Source organism: Podarcis melisellensis (assembly GCF_964234715.1).
Source record: "Podarcis melisellensis genome assembly, chromosome: 1".
Classification (NCBI taxonomy): domain Eukaryota; kingdom Metazoa; phylum Chordata; class Lepidosauria; order Squamata; family Lacertidae; genus Podarcis; species Podarcis melisellensis.
This window is the reverse complement of record NC_138528.1, coordinates 124,631,951-124,653,741: the sequence shown is the minus strand read 5'-3', so window position 1 is coordinate 124,653,741 and position 21,791 is coordinate 124,631,951. Positions and strand designations below refer to the sequence as shown.

Sequence of the window (21,791 nt, the reverse complement as noted above, 5' to 3'; positions counted from 1 at the left end):
ATTTCTGCTTGCGCAACAGAGCTTCCCACTCTCCTCCTCCTCCCCCTGTGTGCCCCCAAAATCTGTCCTAGGGGTCCCCCCAATAATTTAGGGCAGATTTGGGAAGGGTGCAGGATGCACTCAAGAGAAGGGGTGGAGAGTCCCACCGTGCTCATGGAAATCCTTGCACTGATAGTAGAATGCTGCCCATTATGCGTTTTTGCATATTATCTGCATTAATGAAACAGCAATATTTTGGCTTTCCTTGCATTTGGAAGCAGAGTGCTAGAAGTCTTAATCAAGCTTTCTGAGCATTGGTCAGGTATTGTTATTCTATTTTGCAGCTACTCTGCACTAGCATTGGCTAAAAAAGCCAATGCAATTCTGGGCTGCATCAATAGGAGTATAGCATTTAGATCAAGGGAAGTAATAGTGCCACTGTATTCTGCTCTGGTCAGACCTCACCTGGAGTACTGTGTCCAGTTCTGGGCACCACAGTTCAAGAAGGACACTGACAAACTGGAACGTGTCCAGAGGAGGGCAACCAAAATGGTCAAAGGCCTGGAAACGATGCCTTATGAGGAACGGCTAAGGGAGCTGGGCATGTTTAGCCTGGAGAAGAGGAGGTTAAGGGGTGATATGATAGCCATGTTTAAATATATAAAAGGATGTCACATAGAGGAGGGAGAAAGGTTGTTTTCTGCTGCTCCAGAGAAGCGGACACGGAGCAATGGATCCAAACTACAAGAAAGAAGATTCCACCTAAACATTAGGAAGAACTTCCTGACAGTAAGAGCTGTTCGACAGTGGAATTTGCTGCCAAGGAGTGTGGTGGAGTCTCCTTCTTTGGAGGTCTTTATGCAGAGGCTTGACAACCATATGTCAGGAGTGCTCTGATGGTGTTTCCTGCTTGGCAGGGGGTTGGACTCAATGGCCCTTGTGGTCTCTTCCAACTCTATGATTCTATGATCCATTAGGACTGGAAAACAATACGGTGCTAAAGGTAAAAAGTCAAGGGACGCCTGACCATTAGGTCCAGTTGTGGCCGACTCTGGGATTGCAGCGCTCATCTCGCTTTATTGGCCGAGGGAACCGGCATACAGCTTCTGGGTCATGTGGCCAGCATGACTAAGCCGCTTCTGGTGAACCAGAGCAGCACACGGAAACGCCGTTTACCTTCCCACCGGAGCGGTACCTATTTATCTACTTGCACTTTGACGTGCTTTCAAACTGCTAGGTTGGCAGGAGCAGGGACTGAGCAACGGGAGCTCACCCCGTCGCGGGGATTTGAACCGACAACCTTCTGATCAGCAAGTCCTAGGTTCTGTGGTTTAACCCACAGCACCACACGCGTCCCTAAAATACAGTGGTACCTCGGGTTAAGTACTTAATTCGTTCCGGAGGTCCGTTCTTAACCAGAAACTGTTCTTAACCTTAAGCACCGCTTTAACTAATGGGGCCTCCCGCTGCCGCTGCACGATTTCTGTTCTCATCCTGAAGCAAAGTTCTTAACCCGAGGTACTATTTCTGGGTTAGCGGAGTCTGTAACCTGAAGCGTATGTAACCCAAGGTACCACTGTAATTCGGTTTTTCAAAAAAACTAAATTCTGTGCCAGTGTCCAGATTCCAAGGGCGTTAATGGATGCATGGAACGCAGAGAGCTCAGGAGAAATTGCTGGTGGAAATGAGCTGTCTTTGAAGAGCCTCGTTTCAGCTTTTTATTGCCTCACTTTTCAGATGAATGCTGAACTTGCCTCCATTAGGATCAACACGCAGAGGATGGAAGCAAAGCTAAAACAGGTACTGGAACAATGGCAATGCCTTTCAGTTAACACCCTCATGTTTTGGACAGCAAAGGGTCCACAGCAAAGGACTCTATTCTTTCTGACAAATATACAGAATAAGAATAAACGGTGGCTGTTCAGATCATCGTTCTGGCGTTGTAAGGCCTGCCTGCCTGCTTTCGAAATGCATTACCTGTGCTGGGACTTTATATTCAGCCTCACCTGAATATATGATTTCTCGGTACGGCTAGTAAGTGAAGAAATTTTGCAGGGGGAAGGGGAGAAACTCGGCCAAGGAAGACAAGGCTTTCCACCTTGTCCTTCCTCCAAGTCCACCCTCATCCTGCACAGTTGTCTCTGGGCCAAAGAGATGGCTTTGAGGGTTCATCGCTTTCTATAGCTCCCAAAGCCATAGGGAAGGCTTGGGCCTGCTTGAGCATCGCCAGAGTTGTCATGAGGACTAGAGCGCTTGAATGCGAGGCGCTACTGCCTCCAGGATGGCTGTGGCGCCAAAGGGAGGGGGGTGGTTAGCTTGTTCTGACACACACACACAACCTCCTGCCCAGAAGCTGTTTCCCACTTTAGGGGGGTGTGTGTGTGTGTGTGTGTGTGTGTGTGTGTGTGTGTGTGTGTAAAGGTAAAGGGACCCCCGACCATTAGGTCCAGTCGTGGCCGACTCTCGGGTTGTAGCACTCATCTCACTTTATTGGCTGAGGGAGCCGGCGTACAGCTTTTGGGTCATGTGGCTAGCATGACTAAGCCACTTCTGGCAAACTAGAGCAGCACACAGAAATGCTGTTTACCTTCCCACCGGAGCGGTACCTATTTATCTACTTGCACTTTGACGCGCTTTCGAACTGCTAGGTTGGCAGGAGCAGGGACTGAGCAACCGGAGCTCACCCTGTCGCCAGGATTCGAACTGCCGACCTTCTGATCGGCAAGCCCTAGGCTGTGTGTGTGTATGTGTATAAAATATTTTTTATTAAATTTTCTGTTTTACAATTTAGAATATTCATTTAGAAAACCTTAAAATATCAATAACTTCCCTTCTTCTCTTTCCATGGTTCATTTTGCATAGCAATAAATCCCTGCATATTTTACATAAACTAAACCATTCAGTATTCCACTGTTTCTTCCATCAAAACTTATTTACACTGTTGAATTTATCTGAATGCTGCCCATGTTTTCAAGTGTACACAGTTATCCCCCCCAACACTTCAGATGCATATTTGTGGGACCCACATTATTTTTGTAATTTTAAGTTTCTCAAAACTGCTTTTAAACATTGTGCAATGTTGCGTCCTAATTGTTGCGATTCACCCTGGGACCTTAGGGCGAAGTGGTGGATAATAAATTGTAGTCGTCATCATCATTATCTCAGGGTTGGTGCTGGCTTGAAGGGAAGCAAGTGGAAAGAAAGCATTTGATTAGCAGATTTGACAAAATTGACTCCCAGGCAGGCTGTCCCACATTTAGTTCCTGTGTGCTGCTCAGGATGAAGGCAATAAATGAACATAGACAGTGGTAGGTCCCTGGCACCCTCTCCTCCCCCCCCCCCATTTTGAAAACCTCAATAGCTGAAAGTAGACACACTTCGGCTTATGTTCTATTAATATGTATGTGCCTATGTTAAATTTTTGGGACGGGGTGGCGCTGTGGGTTAAACCACAGAGCCTAGGACTTATCTACTTGCACTGGCATGCTTTCAAACTGCTAGGTTGGCAGGAGCTGGGACAGACCAATGGGAGCTCACCCCGTTGCGGGGATTCAAACCACCGACTTTCTGATCAAAACCAAAGAGGCTTGGTGGTTTAGACCCCAGTGCCACCCACGTCACAATTTTCCAGGACCTCCATTTCCCCAGTTCATATTAGATCTAAGGCACACACATGGAACATCTTTTAACATACTGCCAGGTTTCTCAATTTGGATCGGACCTGGTTTGGCGAGATGGGGGGAACTCATCCATCGAAACACAGTATTTCGTAAGTAACAATAGGATAGGTACACTGCTTCCCAAACCACTGGGGACACACTGAATGCAGAGAATACGGGAATTATGTACACGGCCTCAGTTATTAGGTTCGGTTACATTTTATGCCTCTTATACATTTTGTACATTTATGCATTTTATACATTTAGGGACGCAGGTTGCGCTGTGGGTTAAACCACAGAGCCTAGGACTTGCCGATCAGAAGGTTGGCGGTTCTAATCCCTGCGACGGGGTGAGCTCCTGTTGCTCGGTCCCTGCTCCTGCCCACCTAGCAGTTCGAAAGCACGTCAAAGTGCAAGTAGATAATGGTCAGGGGTCCCTTTACCTTTACGTTAAATTTTAGGAAGAAACACGGTGTGAGATTAATCACTCAAACGGACCTTGTCCATGTGTAACAATTACAGAGGGTGATTTTAAAAGCTAGTCCTACTCACAATAGACCTATTGAAGCTAATGAGGACAACTAACTTAGGTTCATTAATTTCATTGAGTCTGCCCCACACAGGACTCAGTTAATACAACCCAGGAAAATTGTAAGGTACGCCATTGTTGTTAATTCCTAAGTAATCAGGTGAGTGGTGTTGATACAAGATCAGGAGAGGAGCATCTATGCTCTCAAGAAGTCTAAACCAAGCATACAACGGAAAAGATATTAGGTGTAGAGGTAGTTTTAAAAACACAGAATCAGGAATGGAATTCAGGTCTACTTCACAGCTGTCAACTCTTCTCTTTTTTTAAGGGAAATTCCCTTATTCCGAATAGGATTCCTCGCAAGAAAAGGGAAATGTTGACAGCTATGGTCTACTTACCAGTCTGTGCAACTCCTCCCCCTAATTTAAATGGAAGAAACCGGATTGGTGGGCTGTTCTACTCTGCTTGGGTCACACTTTGAGCTCAGAGGTTAGGCCTCGTGACATCACAAACAGAGCAGGGTGATGTCTTGGTGACTTCAGAGAGAACACATGTTGATTTATCTTTGGATAGGAGGGGTTGTTGAGCATTTAAACTTCAAACAGCCACCAGGAAGCGCAGATTTAAAATGGCTTCCTTTAGACTCCCCAAGTGACGCAATAACTCTTATAAATTGACTCGTCGTTGGACTGAGAGGCAGGATTTGCAAATGGAGCCCTTGCCAACCATTAAGTTGCTAGACGTTAGGGGCATCTGTTTTCGTCTCGCCTTGCCTTCTCCAGTTGCTTGGTTTCCCCTGCTCGGGCAGCTAGTGCTATAGTAAAAATGCCTCTCCAAAAAAGAAAGTCATCTGAGAATTGCTGGCCGCAGAAATCCAATGAGCGTTTTAGATCATGCCTGGCCTGTGAGACCAAGGGACTTCGTGGGCGACCTTCTACTGCGTGCTCCCCTGAGCGCAGAGTTCGTTTCATGATAGATCTGCCCGGAAGGGAGGCTGCCTCCGAGTGTGGGGATTGTCCCCCTGCCTCTCCGAGGGTTCTCTTCAAGGCTATAAAGGCCATGAAAGAAAAGCTGGACACTAAAAAAGATACCACCGACTTAGAAACTGAGTGGGATATAACCAGTGAGGGGACAGATCTTCAGAGGGTGAGTGCCAAGCCTGAAAATGGTGAAGATGGAGAGGTTTGCATAAAAGGTAACGGGACCCCTGACCATTAGGTCCAGTCGTGGCCGACTCTTGGGTTGCGGCGCTCATCTCGCTTTATTGGCCAAGGGAGCCGGCGTACAGCTTCCGGGTCATGTGGCCAGCATGACTAAGCCGCTTCTGGCGAACCAGAGCAGCGCACGGAAATGCCGTTTACCTTCCCACTGGAGCGGTACCTATTTATCTACTTGCACTTTGACATGCTTTCGAACTGCTAGGTGGGCAGGAGCAGGGACCGAGCAACGGGAGCTCACCCCATCGCAGGGATTAGAACCGCCAACGTTCTGATCAGCAAGTCCTAGGCTCTGTGGTTTAACCCCCAGCGCCACCTGCGTCCCTAAATGTATAAAATGCATAAATGTACAAAATGTATAAGAGGCATAAAATGTAACCAAACCTAATAACTGAGGCCGTGTACATAATTCCCGTATACTCTGCGTTCAGTGTGTCCCCAGTGGTTTGGGAAGCGGTGTACCTATCCTATTGTTACTTACGAAATACTGTGTTTCGATGGATGAGTTCCCCCCATCTCCCCAAACCAGGTCCGATCCAAATTGAGAAACCTGGCAGTATGTTAAAAGATGTTCCATGCACTGTGTGCGCCTTAGATCTAATATGAACTGGGGAAATGGAGGTCCTGGAAAATTGTGACGTGGGTGGCACTGTGGTCTAAACCACCAAGCCTCTTCTGCTTGCCGATCAGAAGGTCGGTGGTTCGAATCCCCGCAATGGGGTGAGCTCCCATTGGTCTGTCCCAGCTCCTGCCAACCTAGCAGTTCGAAAGCATGCCGGTGCAAGTAGATAAATAGGTACCACTGCAGCGGGAAGGTAAATGGTGTTTTCTTGCGCTCTGCTTTCCGTCATGGTGTCCCGTTGTGCCAGAAGAGGTTTAGTCATGCTAGCCACATGATCCGGAAAGCTCTCTGTGGACAAATGCCGGCTCCCTTGGCCTGAAAGCGAGATGAGCGCCGCAACCCCATAGTCGCCTTTGACTGGACTTAACCGTCCAGGGTCCTTTACATTTACCTTTTTGCTGGAAAACCTCTGAGCAAATAGCTCGTCAAAGCCCTTACAACGCTGTGGCACACAGGTAGGAGAATGGGCTGGTCAGTGTTTAGGGTTGCCGTATTTCAAAAAGTAAAAACTGGGGCATGCAATTCTTTGATTGAGTTGTCTAAGATCCAGGATGAAGCGCCGCTTTTCAGAAACTACTGGTTGTATGTCAGCCCTATCAGTGCTTTTAACGGGCCTGGTCAGGCCATTTGTCTTGTACTTTTATCTACAGGGCTGAAAAGACAAGGAGGCCCAAATGCTCTGAAAATCTTTTCTGTAATCTTTGAACCAGTTCTTGGCACTTAGAAGCACATTTCTCCTTCCTTCCCCCTCTGTTTTTGTAAAAGACACAGTCTGCCCTTGTCTGCAGAGAGGACGATTTTTCTGTGACCGTCAAAACCCGTGATGAAGCGCTGAGAGAGAACCAGAAGCTCAAAGGGCAAATAAGTGCAACTGAAGAGAGAGAAAAACACAAGGTAGCAAATGTTCTTTGGGTGCTTTAGCTTTGTCCGGACTTGGTTGCAGCAAACCTACCGCAATGTGTGTTTTGAAATTTCTCCTCCACATCACCTGTCACTCCCGTCCTGAGATATGGGTGCCTTTCAAGTGCTAATTCCCCAAACAGAAACCTTGTCTTATTTCTGAGTAAAAATCATTATTAGAGATTGGATTCATTATTAGAGTTGGCCCCATCTAAGAAGTAAAAAAGGGATGTGGGTGGCGTTGTGGGTTAAACCACAGAGCCTAGAACTTGCTGATCAGAATGTCGGCGGTTCAAATCCCCGCGACGGGGTGAGCTCCCGTTGCTCAGTCCCTGCTCCTGCCATCCGAGCAGTTCGAAAGCACCTCAAAGTGCAAGTAGATAAATAGGTACCGCTCTGGCGGGAAGGTAAACGGCGTTTCCGTGCGCTGCTCTGGTTCACCAGAAGCGGCTTAGTCATGCTGGCCACATGACCTGGAAGCTGTATGCCGGCTCCCTCGGCCAATAAAGCGAGATGAGCACCGCAACCCCAGAGTCGGCCACGACTGGACCTAATGGTCAGGGGTCCCTTTACCTTTACTTTTAAGAAGTAAAAAATCAACATGGTGTAAGAGGAAACAATCATACTCAGGGCCAGTTAAGAAAGAAGATGGATGGATTTTCAATTAACGATCCTCTTTGTTTTAAATCATTTTAAAATTTTAAATCATTCTGTCATTCCTTGTATTGGTTTGCTGAGCTCATTGATGCTGTTGTGTTAGTTTTTAATACAGTGGTACTTCTGGTTACGAACTTAATTCGTTCCGGAGGTCTGTTCTTATCCTGAAACCGTTCTTAACCTGAGGTACCACTTTAGCTAATGGGGCCTCCCTGTGCCGCTGGCGCACAATTTCTGTTCTCATCCTGAGGTAAAGTTCTTAACCCGAGGTACTACTTTTGGGTTAGCAGTTTGTAACCGAAGGTGTTTGTAACCTGAGGTACTACTGTAGTTTAGGTATTGATGCTTGCTATTTAGGAAAAAAATGTTTTTAATAGTTTAGATATTGATGCTTGCTATTTGAAAATTGTTTTATATTTGTTGTGAGCTGCCTGGAGAAAACGTATGTCTTGAAAGGCAGGATAGAAATCTCTGGAATGAATGAAATGAATTGGCCGTTGAGGCCTGATTTTTGTGTTTCATATTGGTCTGCGAGGTACCAAGGTACAAAATTGGGAGCACAAACAATAATTTGAGGGGAAGCGGTGCTGTCAATGTTGTTAAAGCCAAGTAGGTCTCCTTTTTGGTACCTGGATGGGAGAATACCTTGGCAAACTGTGTGAGCTTGCTGGAGCTTCTTGAAGGAAGAATGGGATATAAGTCTCACCCAGTTTTTAAAAATTAAACGTCTCTGTATAAAACGGGGAAGGAGAAGAAAAACTGACCAATTTGTATGTTTACCCATGCAAACATTTGACAAACAGACAGCACGCAGCTGCCAGTCTCATTGCCATTGATTTTGGCTGTGCACTACAGTTCAAATTACAGGAAAGGCATTTTATAAATGCTTATTATCAGGGGTGAAGGAGATTGAGGTGACGTTCTCAGAGACCAACATACAGTGGTCCCTCAACGGAATCTGTTCTGGAAGTCCATTCGACTTCCGAAACATTCGACTTTCAAATTGCGGCTTCCGATTGACTGCAGGAAGCTCCTGCAGCCAATCGGAAGCCGCATCAGACGTTTGGGTTCCAAAGAACATTCGCAAACTGGAGCACTTACTTCCAGGTTTGCGGCATTCGGGAGCCAAAACGTTTGACTCGCAAGGCGTTTGGGATCCAAGGTACGACTGTAAAGGTGTGGTTTGCTGAGCATACAAAGCTGCATTTATACAGAATCACACCACTGGTCCATCTTGCGTACCCTATATTTGTCTGGCAGGTTTTGGCCTCCAGTGTTTCAAAGGTCTTGCCAGGGATACCTGATACATCCTTGAAGTGGAAATGTCAGGAACGGAACCTGGGACCTTCTGCAAGCAAAGCAGGCCCTCTGCTGTCGCTTGTGACCCAATACCATCCCAAGTAATCGTGATTGAGACTCCCTGCTCTTTCTTTCACATTCCCCTTTCGTACTTCAGATGACTAATCTGCGACGCAAGTTGGAAGAGTCAAAGGAAGACAATGCCAAGGTGACAGCTATGTTGGAGAATGTGTTGGGCTCTCATAACAAAATGCAGGCGGCTCTGGAGAAGATTCAGACTGAGCTGGGACGCAAGGATTCTGAGGTGGCGGAGCTGAAGAAGGACAGGTAACTTGGCTGCCTGCTTTTTATGACATCCCAGGTACATGGTGCAAAAGCTTAAAGCAAAACACACATTTAGTGGGAACTTTTTTAAAAAACTGAGTTGGATAATATAAGGGGGGGAGATGAGAATTGCAGGCAATAATATATGGAATCATTTCAGGGGGAATCATTTCAAACTACCTTCTTTTTTACGAATGGTCTTCCCTGAAACACTGTGTGATTTGTGGTCTCCATTTAAAAATAAGAAACGGGCTGCAGAGTGGGTAGAAATTGTAGGAGAGATACTTAACTTCACATAGATAAAGATCAAATGAGGGAATGGTGATAACCATAGACTAGGCTGAAAATGAATGGAAGAAAGACAAGGGACCTGGACGTTTGTAGAAAAGAAAAGAGAAGGAAAAGGAAAGGGTGGAGCAGTTACCGTATTTTTCGATCTAAGGACGCTCCCCCTCTCTGCTCAGCGCCCCTTCAGCGAAGCGGGAGGAGAAATGGCTGCGCAGCTCTCCCTTTCTGCTGAAGCCAGAAGAGTCTTGCTCTCCCGGCTTCAGCGAAGGGAACCCAAAGCCTCCGGAGTGCAGCGGGAACTCATGCTGCGCTCCAAAGGCTTCAGGCAGCTATTCCTGAAGCCTGGAGAGCGAGAGGGGTCAGTGCGCACCGGCTCCTCTCACTCTCCAGGCTTCAGCAAAAGCAACGCGAAGCCTCTGGAGCGCGGAGGGAGCGCTCCCTCTGCACTTCGGAGGCTTTGCGTTGCTATCGCTGAAGCCAAGGAGCCTGCATTCACTCCATAGGACGCACACACATTTCCCCTTAATTTTTGGAGGGAAAAAGTGCGTCCTATACAGCAAAAAATACGGTAGCTTGAATGCTGTTTGTACTGATGCCATTGGAAAAACCAGGAGTAATTAATTTGGATGCTTTATGTAAAGTGAGAAGTATTTGCTTTGGAAGCAAAACAGTATAAGTCATTGCTTATCTAAATGACAATTTATTAAACCGTAACCTAGTGCTGTGTGTGAACCCTGCCCAGCAGCCTAACATGTTTGTTCAGCACCATGAAACCACAGTCTGATGCCATGATGTGTTGCTGACGTATGAACCCTGGTTTGCTTTAACCACGGCTTGGTGTTACGGCGTTAGTCCTAGCCTTTGGTGTGTCTCCTCACCTCGGAAGCTTGGCAAACTACAAAGGCGTGAGGAAGGAGCAGCTGGAAAACAATGCAAACTTTGAAGAAACAAGCTATGGTTTGTTGGATCGTCTGTGGGACAACTCGTGGTTAAAATGTGGTTTGCTAAGCAAACCACGGCTTAGCATTATGTGCAAACCAAACCATTGTCTGAGAATATTCAAGGAGTCTTTCAACTGTGTATGCCTCAAGAGCAGAGTGGAATTAATTCAATCATAGTTGAGGCTCTTTTTTGATGGAAGAAAACATGGAGGAAGCTTCCCTGTCGCCCTTTGCCTTTGTTTGTTCTCTCTTGCATCGTCTCTTTGCTTCCTTTTGCAGGACCCAAAGCCAGCAAAAAATTCTGATGCTAGAGGCAGAGCTGGAGGAATGCCACAGCAAAATGACCTTGCAATCTCAACACAGCTTTAAGGTAAAAATCAGCATCTTCCAGTGGCTATCATAGACTAAAACCAGCAATACATTCAGTCTGGAAGGATTGCATCCTGCATAGCAGGAACAAAGTTCATTTGTCCGTAAATAATTGGTGTAATTAGTTTGAGCATAATGTATATTTGGCAACTGACTGTTCATTTTACTGGGTTTTTTCCCATCCATGAAGCCATTCCCAGATTAAGAGTCATAGCGACAGCTGCATAAGTTGTTTAATCATCTGAATAAAATTGTTGTTTGTATGTTTCATAAAGAGAATCATTGCTACCCTGTGCTTTTTCTCCCCCTTAAAAGATGGAAGCTCTTTGTAAAATTCTGGAGGCCTCCAAAGCAGACAACAAGAAACTTGCCCAAAATTTAGAGCAAACTTTGCAGACCAACAGTGCTCTGCAAAGCAAGCTTATGCTTATTCGAGATGAACTGGAAAGCAAAGAAGCCGAGTGCCAGGAACTAATGGAATGCAGGTAAGACTTAGCTAGGCAGGAGATTTTGCCTTTCTAGTCTGAACAGCTGAAGTCCAGATCTGACTTTTAAGGCAGTAGAAACTTGTTACCTGCTGAGCCATCAACTTGGCAAGGCAGGGCCCTAAATGTGCAGAGGGGGTCTGCAGCTTTGAAATTTGTCTGAGGAACCCAGAGTCTCGATGGGGAATGAATTGCAAAGGGAAGAAAAAGGATTTAACCTCCTTCCGTCGGGCCTGTAAGACAGAGCTATTCTGCCTGGCTTTTAATTTGAATTCAGCCTGATCTTTTATTTCCCTTCTCTTCCCTCCCCCTCCCCTTTTATGAAGATCACCCACTCTGAGACCCCACAGCTAATTCTCCCCTGGCCTCCTCGCTAGCCCAAGTAGGAGCAATTCAGCCAACTAGCCCTGGGGATTATCTAATTGATTTTTGATTTTTATTGTTATTCATGTTTTTATACTGTATTTTATGCTGCTTTTATAATTAAGTGTTTTAAATTTGTTGTTAGCTGCCCTGAGCCCAGTTTTTGAACCGGGAAGGGTGGGGTATAAATAAAAAAATATTATTGTTATTGTTATTGTTATTATATTTGGGAAGCATCAGTGCTGCATGTTTTCAGACGTTACTTTCCTGAAAAAGCGAGCGACCTCCTGTTAATCTATTTCCCTCTGCCTTGCTAAAGGGACCAGTTAATTGAGGAAACCAAGTTGGAAGTGAAGTTGTATGCAGATCGCCTTGAGACTCTGAAGAAACAGTTTCAGACTGAACGGGAAGTAACCAAGAAGGCTGCTCAAAAGGAATCGGCTGAGGTGTGAGGAGGTGGAAGAGTTTTGAGTTTTTCTCGGTGGTCACGGTTGCACGTAAATGCTAAGGTGAAAATCCTGGCTTCATAAGCCAGGATATGCACGGGCTCCCTTTGGGCAAGTAGCTGAACAAGCCAGGATTCAGCACTTAGCCATTGCTTCCTGTTACGTATGAACCTGGAAAACTCTGGTTAATGGCTTCCAACCAAACCAACTTTAAATCATAGATCATTCTCCCCACCCTCACATTCAACCTTTGATACTCTTTTGATATGTTGTACCTCTCCCTTCACTCTTCTTTCCACCTTCTTACCCAAATTGATGGTTTTCTTTGTGTGTTCTCTTTCTAATTCTCCTAGAATTGTTCTTCCTTTCATCCTCCCTTTATTTTTTTACAAAATACAAACATGCCAGGAAGGAAATAGAATACATTTTCTTTATATTAAAGAAATGAAAAGCTTTTATCCTATCCAAAAACTGAATATTTTCCCATATATATGAGTTTCCAACTCTCAATAAATAAATGTGCTTAGATGAGTCCAATATTACTATAATAAGTTAATTTCAGCATAAGTGCCATGGCTCTGATTTTCTTTTCCTCTTTTGCTAACGTCCTTTAATCCTAGCTTGCACATAATGCTAAATTGTTGTTTCTTAGCTGAGCATTTGTTAAACTGGCTGCTGGGCAGTATTCACACATAACTGGTTTGTTTACTGTCAACAAAATAATAATTCGAAGCCACGGTTTGCTGTTGGCTTACTAACCATGGCTTGTTTGAACTGTGGCTGGGAATTGTGAGAACCCAGCATTGCCTCTTAAGACATGATAAAAGAACAGGTGGAAAACAAAACAAAGTTGGAGAAGTAAGCTATTGTTCGTTGGAATTTTTGTGAGACAGCTCATGGTTAATTCATAGTTTGTAAAGCAACCCACTGCTTAAACAACCATGAGCAAAATGTTTGGATGGAAACTGCTCCTAAGGGAAGCAAAGAAGGCTATGATTAGAAGCAATGTTCCCCCCCCCCCGACTTAACAGCCAGTTATTTTATTTTCTAGGTTTTGTGGGGGTGTATAGAGGAAGATGGGACGCGGGTGGCGCTGTGGGTTAAACCACAGAGCCTAGGACTTGCCGATCGGAAGGTCAGCGGTTCAAATCCCCGCAACAGGGTGAGCTCCCGTTGCTCGGTCCCTGCTCCTGCCAACCTAGCAGTTCGAAAGCACACCAGTGCAAGTAGATAAATAGGTACCGCTCCAGTGGGAAGGTAAACGGTGTTTCAGTGCGCTGCTCTGGTTCGCCAGAAGTGGCTTAGTCATGCTGGCCACATGACCCGGAAGCTGTCTGTGGACAAATGCTGGCTCCCTCGGCCTATAGAGCGAGATGAGTGCCACAACTCCAGAGTCGTTCACGACTGGACCTAACGTTCAGGCTTACCTTTACCTTTATAGAGGAAGATAAAATGTGTGTTCTTTCCCTGGGGTGGCATTTTCATTCAGAGAGGTGTCAACCAAGGTTCAAATGGCAGACTTTTCAATTCCTTTTGGCACCATGGATATATGCACCCCTGTGAATTTTCATGAGGCTGCAGCTGGCTAAAATCACGAGAACATTGATAGCAGCTTGAGACTAGGTCAGACTTTTTGTCCATCTAGCTCAGGGTTCCCCAAACTTGGGTCTCCAGATGGTTTTTGACTACAATTCCCATCATCCCCGACCACTGGTCCTGCTAGCTAGGGATGATGGGAGTTCAAAACAGCTGGAGACCCAAGTTTGGGAAACCCTGATCCAGCTTACCCGGAGATTTAACCAGGGACTTGTCTTACTCTAAAGAAGTAAAAATAGCCCTAGAGCAGGGGTGAGGAACCTGAGGCCCATGTATCAAACATGGCTGTCCAAGCCCTGCCCACCTGGTCTGGCATCTCTACCTGGGCAACACCTCTTCACCCAAGTCCCACCTCCTTTGGCCACACCCATGTTTGCTTCTGGCCCTACTCATGTGGCCCCTGGGCTGAAAATATTCCCCCTTCCCACCAACAAGCCCTGGACAAATGGCCTTCAGGATAGGAAACCAAGACCTGGAAAGCTCTTGGGGTGATGGGAGCAGAACCGTCGTTTAGAAGTGAGTGTTGAGCCCCCTTTTTTCTTCTTCTTGAAGTGAGCATGAACTTGCCCTTTCTTGGTGCCCTGTAGCTGAAGAAAGCCCTGGAGGAGGCCTGCACTAAATCTGGAGAAATGTCCCGCCTTAACAGGGAACTGCGGGCAAAGGTTGCCGAGCAGGAGGCAGCGCTGGCCAGTCAGAAGGAGAAGCTGAAGAGACAGAAAGCGTTAATCACGCAGTACTTCAATGCCAGGACTAACAATGCGCAAAATGCAGGAAGGATAAAGGTGAGCCGGTGTGCGAGGGTGTGTGTGTGTGTTTCATGCAAAAAATAATAATTTATTTATACTCCGCCCATCTGGCTGAGTTTCCCCAACCACTCTGGGCGGTTCCCAATCAAGTGTTAAAAACAGTACAGCGTTAAATATTAAAAACTTCCCTGATGTATTTTAAAGATAGGATAGCTGCTTATTTCCTTCACATCTGAAGGGAAGGCGTTCCACAGGGTGGGTGCCACTGCTGAGAAGGCCCTCTATCTAGTTCCCTGTAGCCTCACTTCTCGCAATGAGGGAACCGCCAGAAGGCCCTCGGCACTGGATCTCAGTGTCCAGGCTGAACGATGGGGGCGGAGACACTCCTTCAGATATACAGGACCGAGGCAAATGATTTTAACACAGCCTGCAATCTACCATTTTGAAAGTTGCCCTCTCCACTCCTCAATATCAAACTGATACCAGATAGATAATTGAAGCGGAGACTTCAAAGGGACCTGTTCACTGTGTTCCGGGGGGAGAATGTGTTTAGCCAAGTTTCCATTGCAACTGCAAACCAACTGGCTCCTGCTAAAGTAGATTAGTGCTTGTTGTTGTTTAGTCGTCTAGTTGTGTCCAACTCTTTGTGACCCCATGGATCAGTGCTGGGGAGGCAGAAGTTTGGCTTTTTCAGTTATATATGCTGTTTGGAAACAGGCAAAAGGTGTGTGCTCCACATCCATAGAAGGAGGTTTGATAGGCAATTGTGGCTGGATTTTTAGAAATTGCTGCATTAAAAGTATTATGTACAGTGGTACCTTGGTTTGCATACGTTTTGGATGACAAACACGTCAAACCCGGAAGTGTGTGTCGCGGTTTGCAACCTTTTTTTAGACGACAAACAATTACTATTTGTTTTTTGGAGGCCCCATTGGCGAAAGCGCGCCTTGGGTTACAACCTGTTTTGGTTTAAACTGACCTCCGGAACGGATTACTGTTGTAAACCAAGGTACCACTGTAATAAAACATGGATCATCATTACTCTCATTACTGCAGACCACTGTTACCTGCTTTTCCCACCAGGTACCACTTGTCAAATGATTTTGAGGGAGTAGGAAAATTTAAGGATAAGTTGCATCTAGGGATGGGTGCCATATTGATATATCACCCCAAACCTGTTTGAAGTCCATATCATGATACTGATTTCATAATTTTTGACCTGGCAATGCATTTCGAATCAAGATGTATGTGTGTGTTTTGCAAAAATCGCGATGTGGGAAAAACTGTGAAGTCAGCCAATGCCTCTACATAGTCCCATCCTTATTTCACATGTTGTGATATATCGGTACAGTGGTACCTCAGGTTACATACGCTTCAGGTTACAGACTCCGCTAACCCAGAAATAGTGCTTCAGGTTAAGAACTTTGCTTCAGGATGAGAACAGAAATTGTGTTCTAGCGGTGCGGCAGCAGCAGGAGGCCCCATTAGCTAAAGTGGTGCTTCAGGTTAAGAACAGTTTCAGGTTAAGTACAGACCTCCAGAACGAATTAAGTACCGTATTTTTTGCACCATAACACTCACTTTTTTCCTCCTAAAAAGTAAGGGGAAATGTCTGTGCATGTTATGGTGGGAATGCCTTCTGGTGGCATGCCTACGGATTTTCCTCCTCTAAAAACTATGTGCGTGTTATGGTTGAGTGCGTGTTATAGAGTGAAAAATACGGTACTTAACCTGAGGTACCACTGTATATCGCAATGTTCAGCTGGTGATATATCACGAAGCTGAAAACCAGATATTGCCCAGCCCTAGGTGCAACAAGGAATTTGCTTAGGGCCGTCAATGCTAGCGCTTAAAATTCCTGGGCCTTTAGTTGACTGTCCCCATGAACTGCCTTTGCTTCATAGCCCTTTTTGCTGCCCAACACCCTGTCCCACTTTTTAAGTCCAAGGGGAAGCAAGACGACAGCTGTGCAACATTGCTTTATTTTGGAGGGCAGTGCTATAGCCTCTCCCTCCTGGGCTTACTATTTGTGGGCACAATCCAGGGAGATTTAACTATACAGTGGTACCTCGGGTTAAGAACTTAATTTGTTCTGGAGGTCCATTCTTAACCTGAAACTCTCCTTAACCTGAAGCACCACTTTAGCTAATGGGGCCTCCTGCTGCTGCCGCACGATTTCTGTTCTCATCCTGAAGCAAAGTTCTTAACCTGAGGTACTATTTCTGGGTTAGTGGAGGCCGTAACCTGAAGTGTCTGTAACCTGAAGCATCTGTAACCCGAGGTACCACTGTGCTTCCTGTTGTTGAATTGCATTAGAACAAAACTTCAGGAGAGAGGCAGGCGCCGCTTAATAACTGCATTCTGTCATGGAAGCAAGGCATTTTCTTCGGACATTCCTCTATTCGCTTTTGTGATTTATTTCCAGGAGATTGAAACGGAATTGAGGCAAATGGAAGAGATGAAGCAGCAGTACCAGAAGAAAAACCATGAGCAGGTAGAATCTCTCTTCTGTGCAGCAGCTGGGACTGGAGACCAGATTGAAACGCGTGCATGGGGTCACGGGATCTGATTTCTTTTCATGCCATAGTCCCTTAGGATCAAAGAATTTGTCGCTGAGTTAACAACCCTGCAAGGCGAGATGCAGCAGCTAGCCAGGAACCAGCAAGCGATGGAAACGGAAAACAGAAACCTTGAGAACCAGCTGGTCGCAGAACAGAAGCAAAGGCAGCGGATTCAGGAAGAGTGTCAGGTAATGGCGCCACCCAGCTAAAGGGTTGCATGGCGATTCCCGCCTCCCCCAAATTGGAATAAATAAAGACACGGGACACCATTGATTAAGGTTAATGGGCAAAAATTGGCCACAACTTTATTGGTTACAGGTAAGAGGCACTGGTCCTGTTAGCCTGTTAGCATGAAAACTGGAAAGGGGGAGCCCTGGGATGCACATCACTAGGAACTCCCCCAGGGATCACCGCTAGGGGGTGTGCTTTAGGCCCTGGCCGCCATAGGTTTCGGATGAGGCAATGCCCCCCGGAATCCTTTGCCGGATTACCCTTAAATATTTGGGGGAGGTGATGGCGCTCCTCCCCCCGCCCGACCCATCTACATAATAATACCCCTACCAATGCCTAACTGCCATAACCAAGAGATGTTGTGACGATTTGCTACGAGGTAGGCGAAAAAAACCCAATGGCCAGTGCCAATTCGCCAAGTGGAAAAAATTCCTACCAGGCCCCTTAACGGCGACCAACCGAAGTCCATAGCAAGGTCAGAAGGAAAACCTAAAGGGTGGGTGGGTGGGAAACCGAATCTGCAGCTGGGACGAAAAGGGGAGATCCCAGGGTCCCGCCAGCCTTTAATGACCCAGGCCACGCCCCCAGAGCCAGCTGATTGGCTCATCGGCTCTCTTCCGCAGCCCCTAGCTCTGTACATCGCAAGAAGCAAAGAGGTCCATAGAAGTGAGCTTCTGTTTTCCAGGTTGGGTGTGGGGCATCTAGACCTAAGAGCAAATTGCTCTGCAGAAGAATGGCAAATGATTTCATTCTGACTTTTCCGTAACATTCAAGGCTTTGGAAGACACAGTCAGGCACTTGAAGAAATGCAAAGAGGAGACTGAGCAGAAATTGAAAGAAGCCAGCAAAGAGTCAGAACATGTAAGTATCGAAGCAGAGAGGGAGAGGGATTGCCGTGTCAGTATAACACGACAGTATCACAGCTGAGCAGCGAGAGGTGTAACCGTATCGAAGAAAAAGAGAGGTTCGGTATGACAGCTGTAGAGACTTCTGAGCATGTGAGGGAGAATTCACATGAAATATACACACACTTGTATGAATGTTGTTGCAAATCAGCTGGAGGTGACACATTCCTAAGAGTTGTGCCTCAGATTACAGCACTGCTGTTTAATCCTTACTGTGCAAAGGATGGGTGCACAATTTATCGTATTCTAGGCTACTCTACATACAACTATATTCACTTTACCCAGTCATGCCTAACCTTAACATTACAAAATATTAGTTGCGCATTTGAGTGCTATCATTGTAATGTGTCCACAAATGTGCACTCTGGTTTTCACAAAACCTATTTAATGGTCTTGCTTTCATAAATGATATTGTTGTTTTGTTAATTAAGTTGCAAGCAAGACATTTAAGAGGCCGAGCTTTGTACGTACAGTAAGAGGGGTCCTTAAAAGATAAGCATTTATTTTCCTTATATAACAATAATACAAAACGGGATCCGATCCTGCTTTGGGCAGTACGATATGTGTCTGATCCTTCTCAGACTTGTACTGATGACTGGGAACAAGGACGGCACCTCATGATGAATTAACCTGATGGATTAGTCATTATGGAAAGACGTTCAAAGATGTAAAACCTTTTGACAAGGTGATTTGTGTCAAAGGATCCCTGGACCATGAGGTTGGAATGTAACTAATGCCTTCCCTGCTGCAGATAACTGCTAACCTTGAGGAAGCTCACCACTGGTTCAAGTCTAAGTTCGATAGTCTGCAGCGTGAACTGGTGAAAAACAGGCAGAAGAACCTTGGAGAATACTTCTGTGAGGAGCATGAGAAAGAGGTCAGTAAGGGAATACCTTCCGCAAACAAAAAAGGTGTCATGACACAGGCTCGCTAATGGTTTGTTCCCTTGTTCGTGCTGCTGCTGAGAGTAGTACACTGGGAGTGCCTGTAAAAAATCAGTTTTATGCGCTATGAAGATGGTTGCAATCAATCTTTATGCCTGTGCCAAGAGACCTCAAGATTTGTCCGTTTTTAAAATGGCAGTGTGAAGAATACATGAGAGAGAGAGCCCTTTTTTTTTACTCATGTGCGGTGTAGTGGTTAAGAGCGGTAGTCTCGTAATCTGGGGAACCGGGCTCGCTTCCCCGCTCCTCCACATGCAGCTGCTGGGTGACCTTGGGCCAGTCACACTTCTTTGAAGTCTCTTCAGCCCCACTCACCTCACAGAGTGTTTGTTGTGGGGGAGGAAGGGAAAGGAGAATGTTAGCCGCTTTGAGACTCCTTCAGATAGTGATAAAGCGGGATATCAAATCCAAACTCCTCCTCCTCTTCTTGTTATACGAGCTGTCTGGGGGAAGAAATTTCTATGTGGGCTTCCAATAGTACCTTCCAGAGGCATAGAGGCTTCCATGAGGAAGGAAGTTGGTACCTTAATTGGAAGAGTAATCATAACAAATGGAAGGGATTGTAGATGTTGAAGCTTTTATCAGCTTTCTTCCTCAAACCCTTCAGCCATCATCTTCCATGAGAGACAGTCCCTCACTGAAAAGTCACCTCTGTTCTGAACTTAACAGATTATCTGGCTGTTCCAGATATTTCTTGCTGGACTGACTTTCCTCTGATAGGTTTGTGTGTGTTTTAGGCTTAGCCAAGAGTTACGACCTGGCCCTATCAATCCAAAAGGCTGATCTGCTCGCCTTACCCTCGTACCTACGGGATCGCCTCTCCTGGTATGTCCCACAGAGGAACTTACGGTCTTCAAACAAAAACATCCTGAAGGTCCCAGGCCACAGAGAGGTTAGGCTGGCCTCAACCAGAGCCAGGGCTTTTTCGGCTGTGGCTCCAATCTGGTGGAATGCTCTGCCACAAGAGACTAGGGCCCTGCAGGACTTGACATCTTTCCGCAGGGCCTGCAAGACAGAGCTGTTCCACCAGGCCTTTGGCCAGGGCACAGCCTGACTCCCTCCTTTGGCAATCTTCACAGACCTTTAGCCCAAGGGTTACCATCAATTTGAGTTGAATTAATTTTATAATGAAATGATTTTAGAATGTTGTACTATTTTATTGTTGTTAGCTGCCCTGAGCCCGGCTTTGGCCGGGGCGGGCGGGATATAAATAAAATTTATTATTATTATTATTATTATTACATTAATATTTTCTCTTGCACGTTCTGTGAGTTACTTGCAGATCTGACTAAAGCATCCTATGTGTCAACAGGAAAGGCCGACCAAGCTTCCTTCTCAGGCGTGCCTGAAGCGCTGGGAGACCAAGAACCACCTGCAGTTCATCAAGAGGAAATATCTAAGTGAGCTGAACAAGTGAAGGGCTGCTTTGCCAGGAGGTTCCAGGCTGCAAGGTATAATCCTGTACCTGTGAACACCACTTCTCAGGCTGCCGGTGATGCTATACCTAGGCAGAGCCTAAGGCTGGACCTACTGTGTGAGCATCCATCTCCTTCCTGAAGCTAGCAGAGGAAGACCTCCTGTGTGAACTAGCTGTGCTCTATAGGAATGAAGAAAAAGTCCTTTTTAAAGAGTGTATATATATATATATATATATACACACTAAACTTGACTGGCAGCTAGGAATCCTCTAAATCTTTGGGTTCAGCTTTCTGATTCTTATAACGCCTCTGGGGAACTTTCAAACTGTTTTATTAAAAAAAACCTGTTTCTACAGCCCCCCCACCCTGCTAAATGCTTCCCCCTGAGGTCTCTGCAATTACATCTCTATACATAGTGAGGGGTGAGCTTGTGCCAAATACATGCACGAGCAGCCCAGAGGGTGTAACTGCTACAGGATAGGCTTCTCTGTAGGTAAAGGCCTTGGGGACTTTTGGAAAAATAGCAGAGCTGAATCCTAAAACGGAGCAGAGTCGTAGATTATTTAAGTGCACCAATGCTGGTTTCTGAAATGTTTATGTCTCCCTTCATCAGCTTACCATGTTCCATGGGATAGGACTTGTATGTTGAAGGGTAGCTTTGAGCAAGCACATCTTCTCCTGCTATAAAAGTGCAGAGCTTGCTGAAAATGCTTTCCCTCTAACATAACAACTCAGACAATAACAGTCTGCAGCTATATCTTGCAGGGGGAGCAAATATGATGTCGTCAGGATGGTGGGCTCGAATCCACATCAGCCTCGGGCGGCATGGACGACAGGGCAGGAATAATGGGAGCTGTAGCCTAAAACATCTGAACAGCACTATGTTGGCAATTCCTGCTATGTACTGAATCTTATCCTCTTCCCTGAATATCAAGAGGTTGTGGGTGCCTTGCTCTGCTCATTAACTATTAGGTAAGGCAAACCCAAAGGCACAAAACAATCCAGTATATCATTGGTGATGAAATATTATGGAAACAGTGATTAGTCTAGAACCGTTAAAGTGGAAGGGGCATGTGACAAATTCACACAGCTAGGAACAGTTGCTTGGGCCTCCAAAAGGAAGCTTAGGTACCAAGCAGAACTGGCCTCAGAGCCACCCTAAATCATGGGCAAGAATGTACTGTACTTCTGGTATCTTTCCTCTTGTTTTTGACCACTACCGTGTAATATATAAATCTGATGTGTGTGTGTGCAGGGAGCAGGGGCGTGTGTGTATTTAAAAATTAAAGCATACTTCTTGTTTTCTACAACA

General features: G+C 45.9%; 1 protein-coding gene across 3 annotated transcripts in view; it reads left to right on the top strand.

The window, feature by feature from the left end:
• The window catches only part of CCDC150 (coiled-coil domain containing 150), a 47,145-nt gene that overhangs the window by 25,202 nt on the left and 152 nt on the right, over nt 1-21,791 (top strand). For 2 of the 3 annotated variants that reach the window (XM_081910259.1, XM_081910260.1), the window contains exons 16-27: nt 1,717-1,779; nt 6,772-6,900; nt 9,020-9,189; nt 10,695-10,785; nt 11,100-11,269; nt 11,952-12,078; nt 14,262-14,456; nt 16,846-16,914; nt 17,008-17,169; nt 17,987-18,073; nt 18,869-18,994; nt 20,374-20,512. In XM_081910259.1, coding sequence (XP_081766385.1) covers nt 1,717-1,779; nt 6,772-6,900; nt 9,020-9,189; nt 10,695-10,785; nt 11,100-11,269; nt 11,952-12,078; nt 14,262-14,456; nt 16,846-16,914; nt 17,008-17,169; nt 17,987-18,073; nt 18,869-18,994; nt 20,374-20,478 — 1,494 coding nt within the window. In that variant the 3' untranslated portion in view covers nt 20,479-20,512. Of the gene's footprint in view, nt 1-1,716; nt 1,780-6,771; nt 6,901-9,019; nt 9,190-10,694; nt 10,786-11,099; nt 11,270-11,951; nt 12,079-14,261; nt 14,457-16,845; nt 16,915-17,007; nt 17,170-17,986; nt 18,074-18,868; nt 18,995-20,373; nt 21,790-21,791 lie in introns of those variants that run through there. The other variant, XM_081910258.1, reaches the window with a different exon arrangement.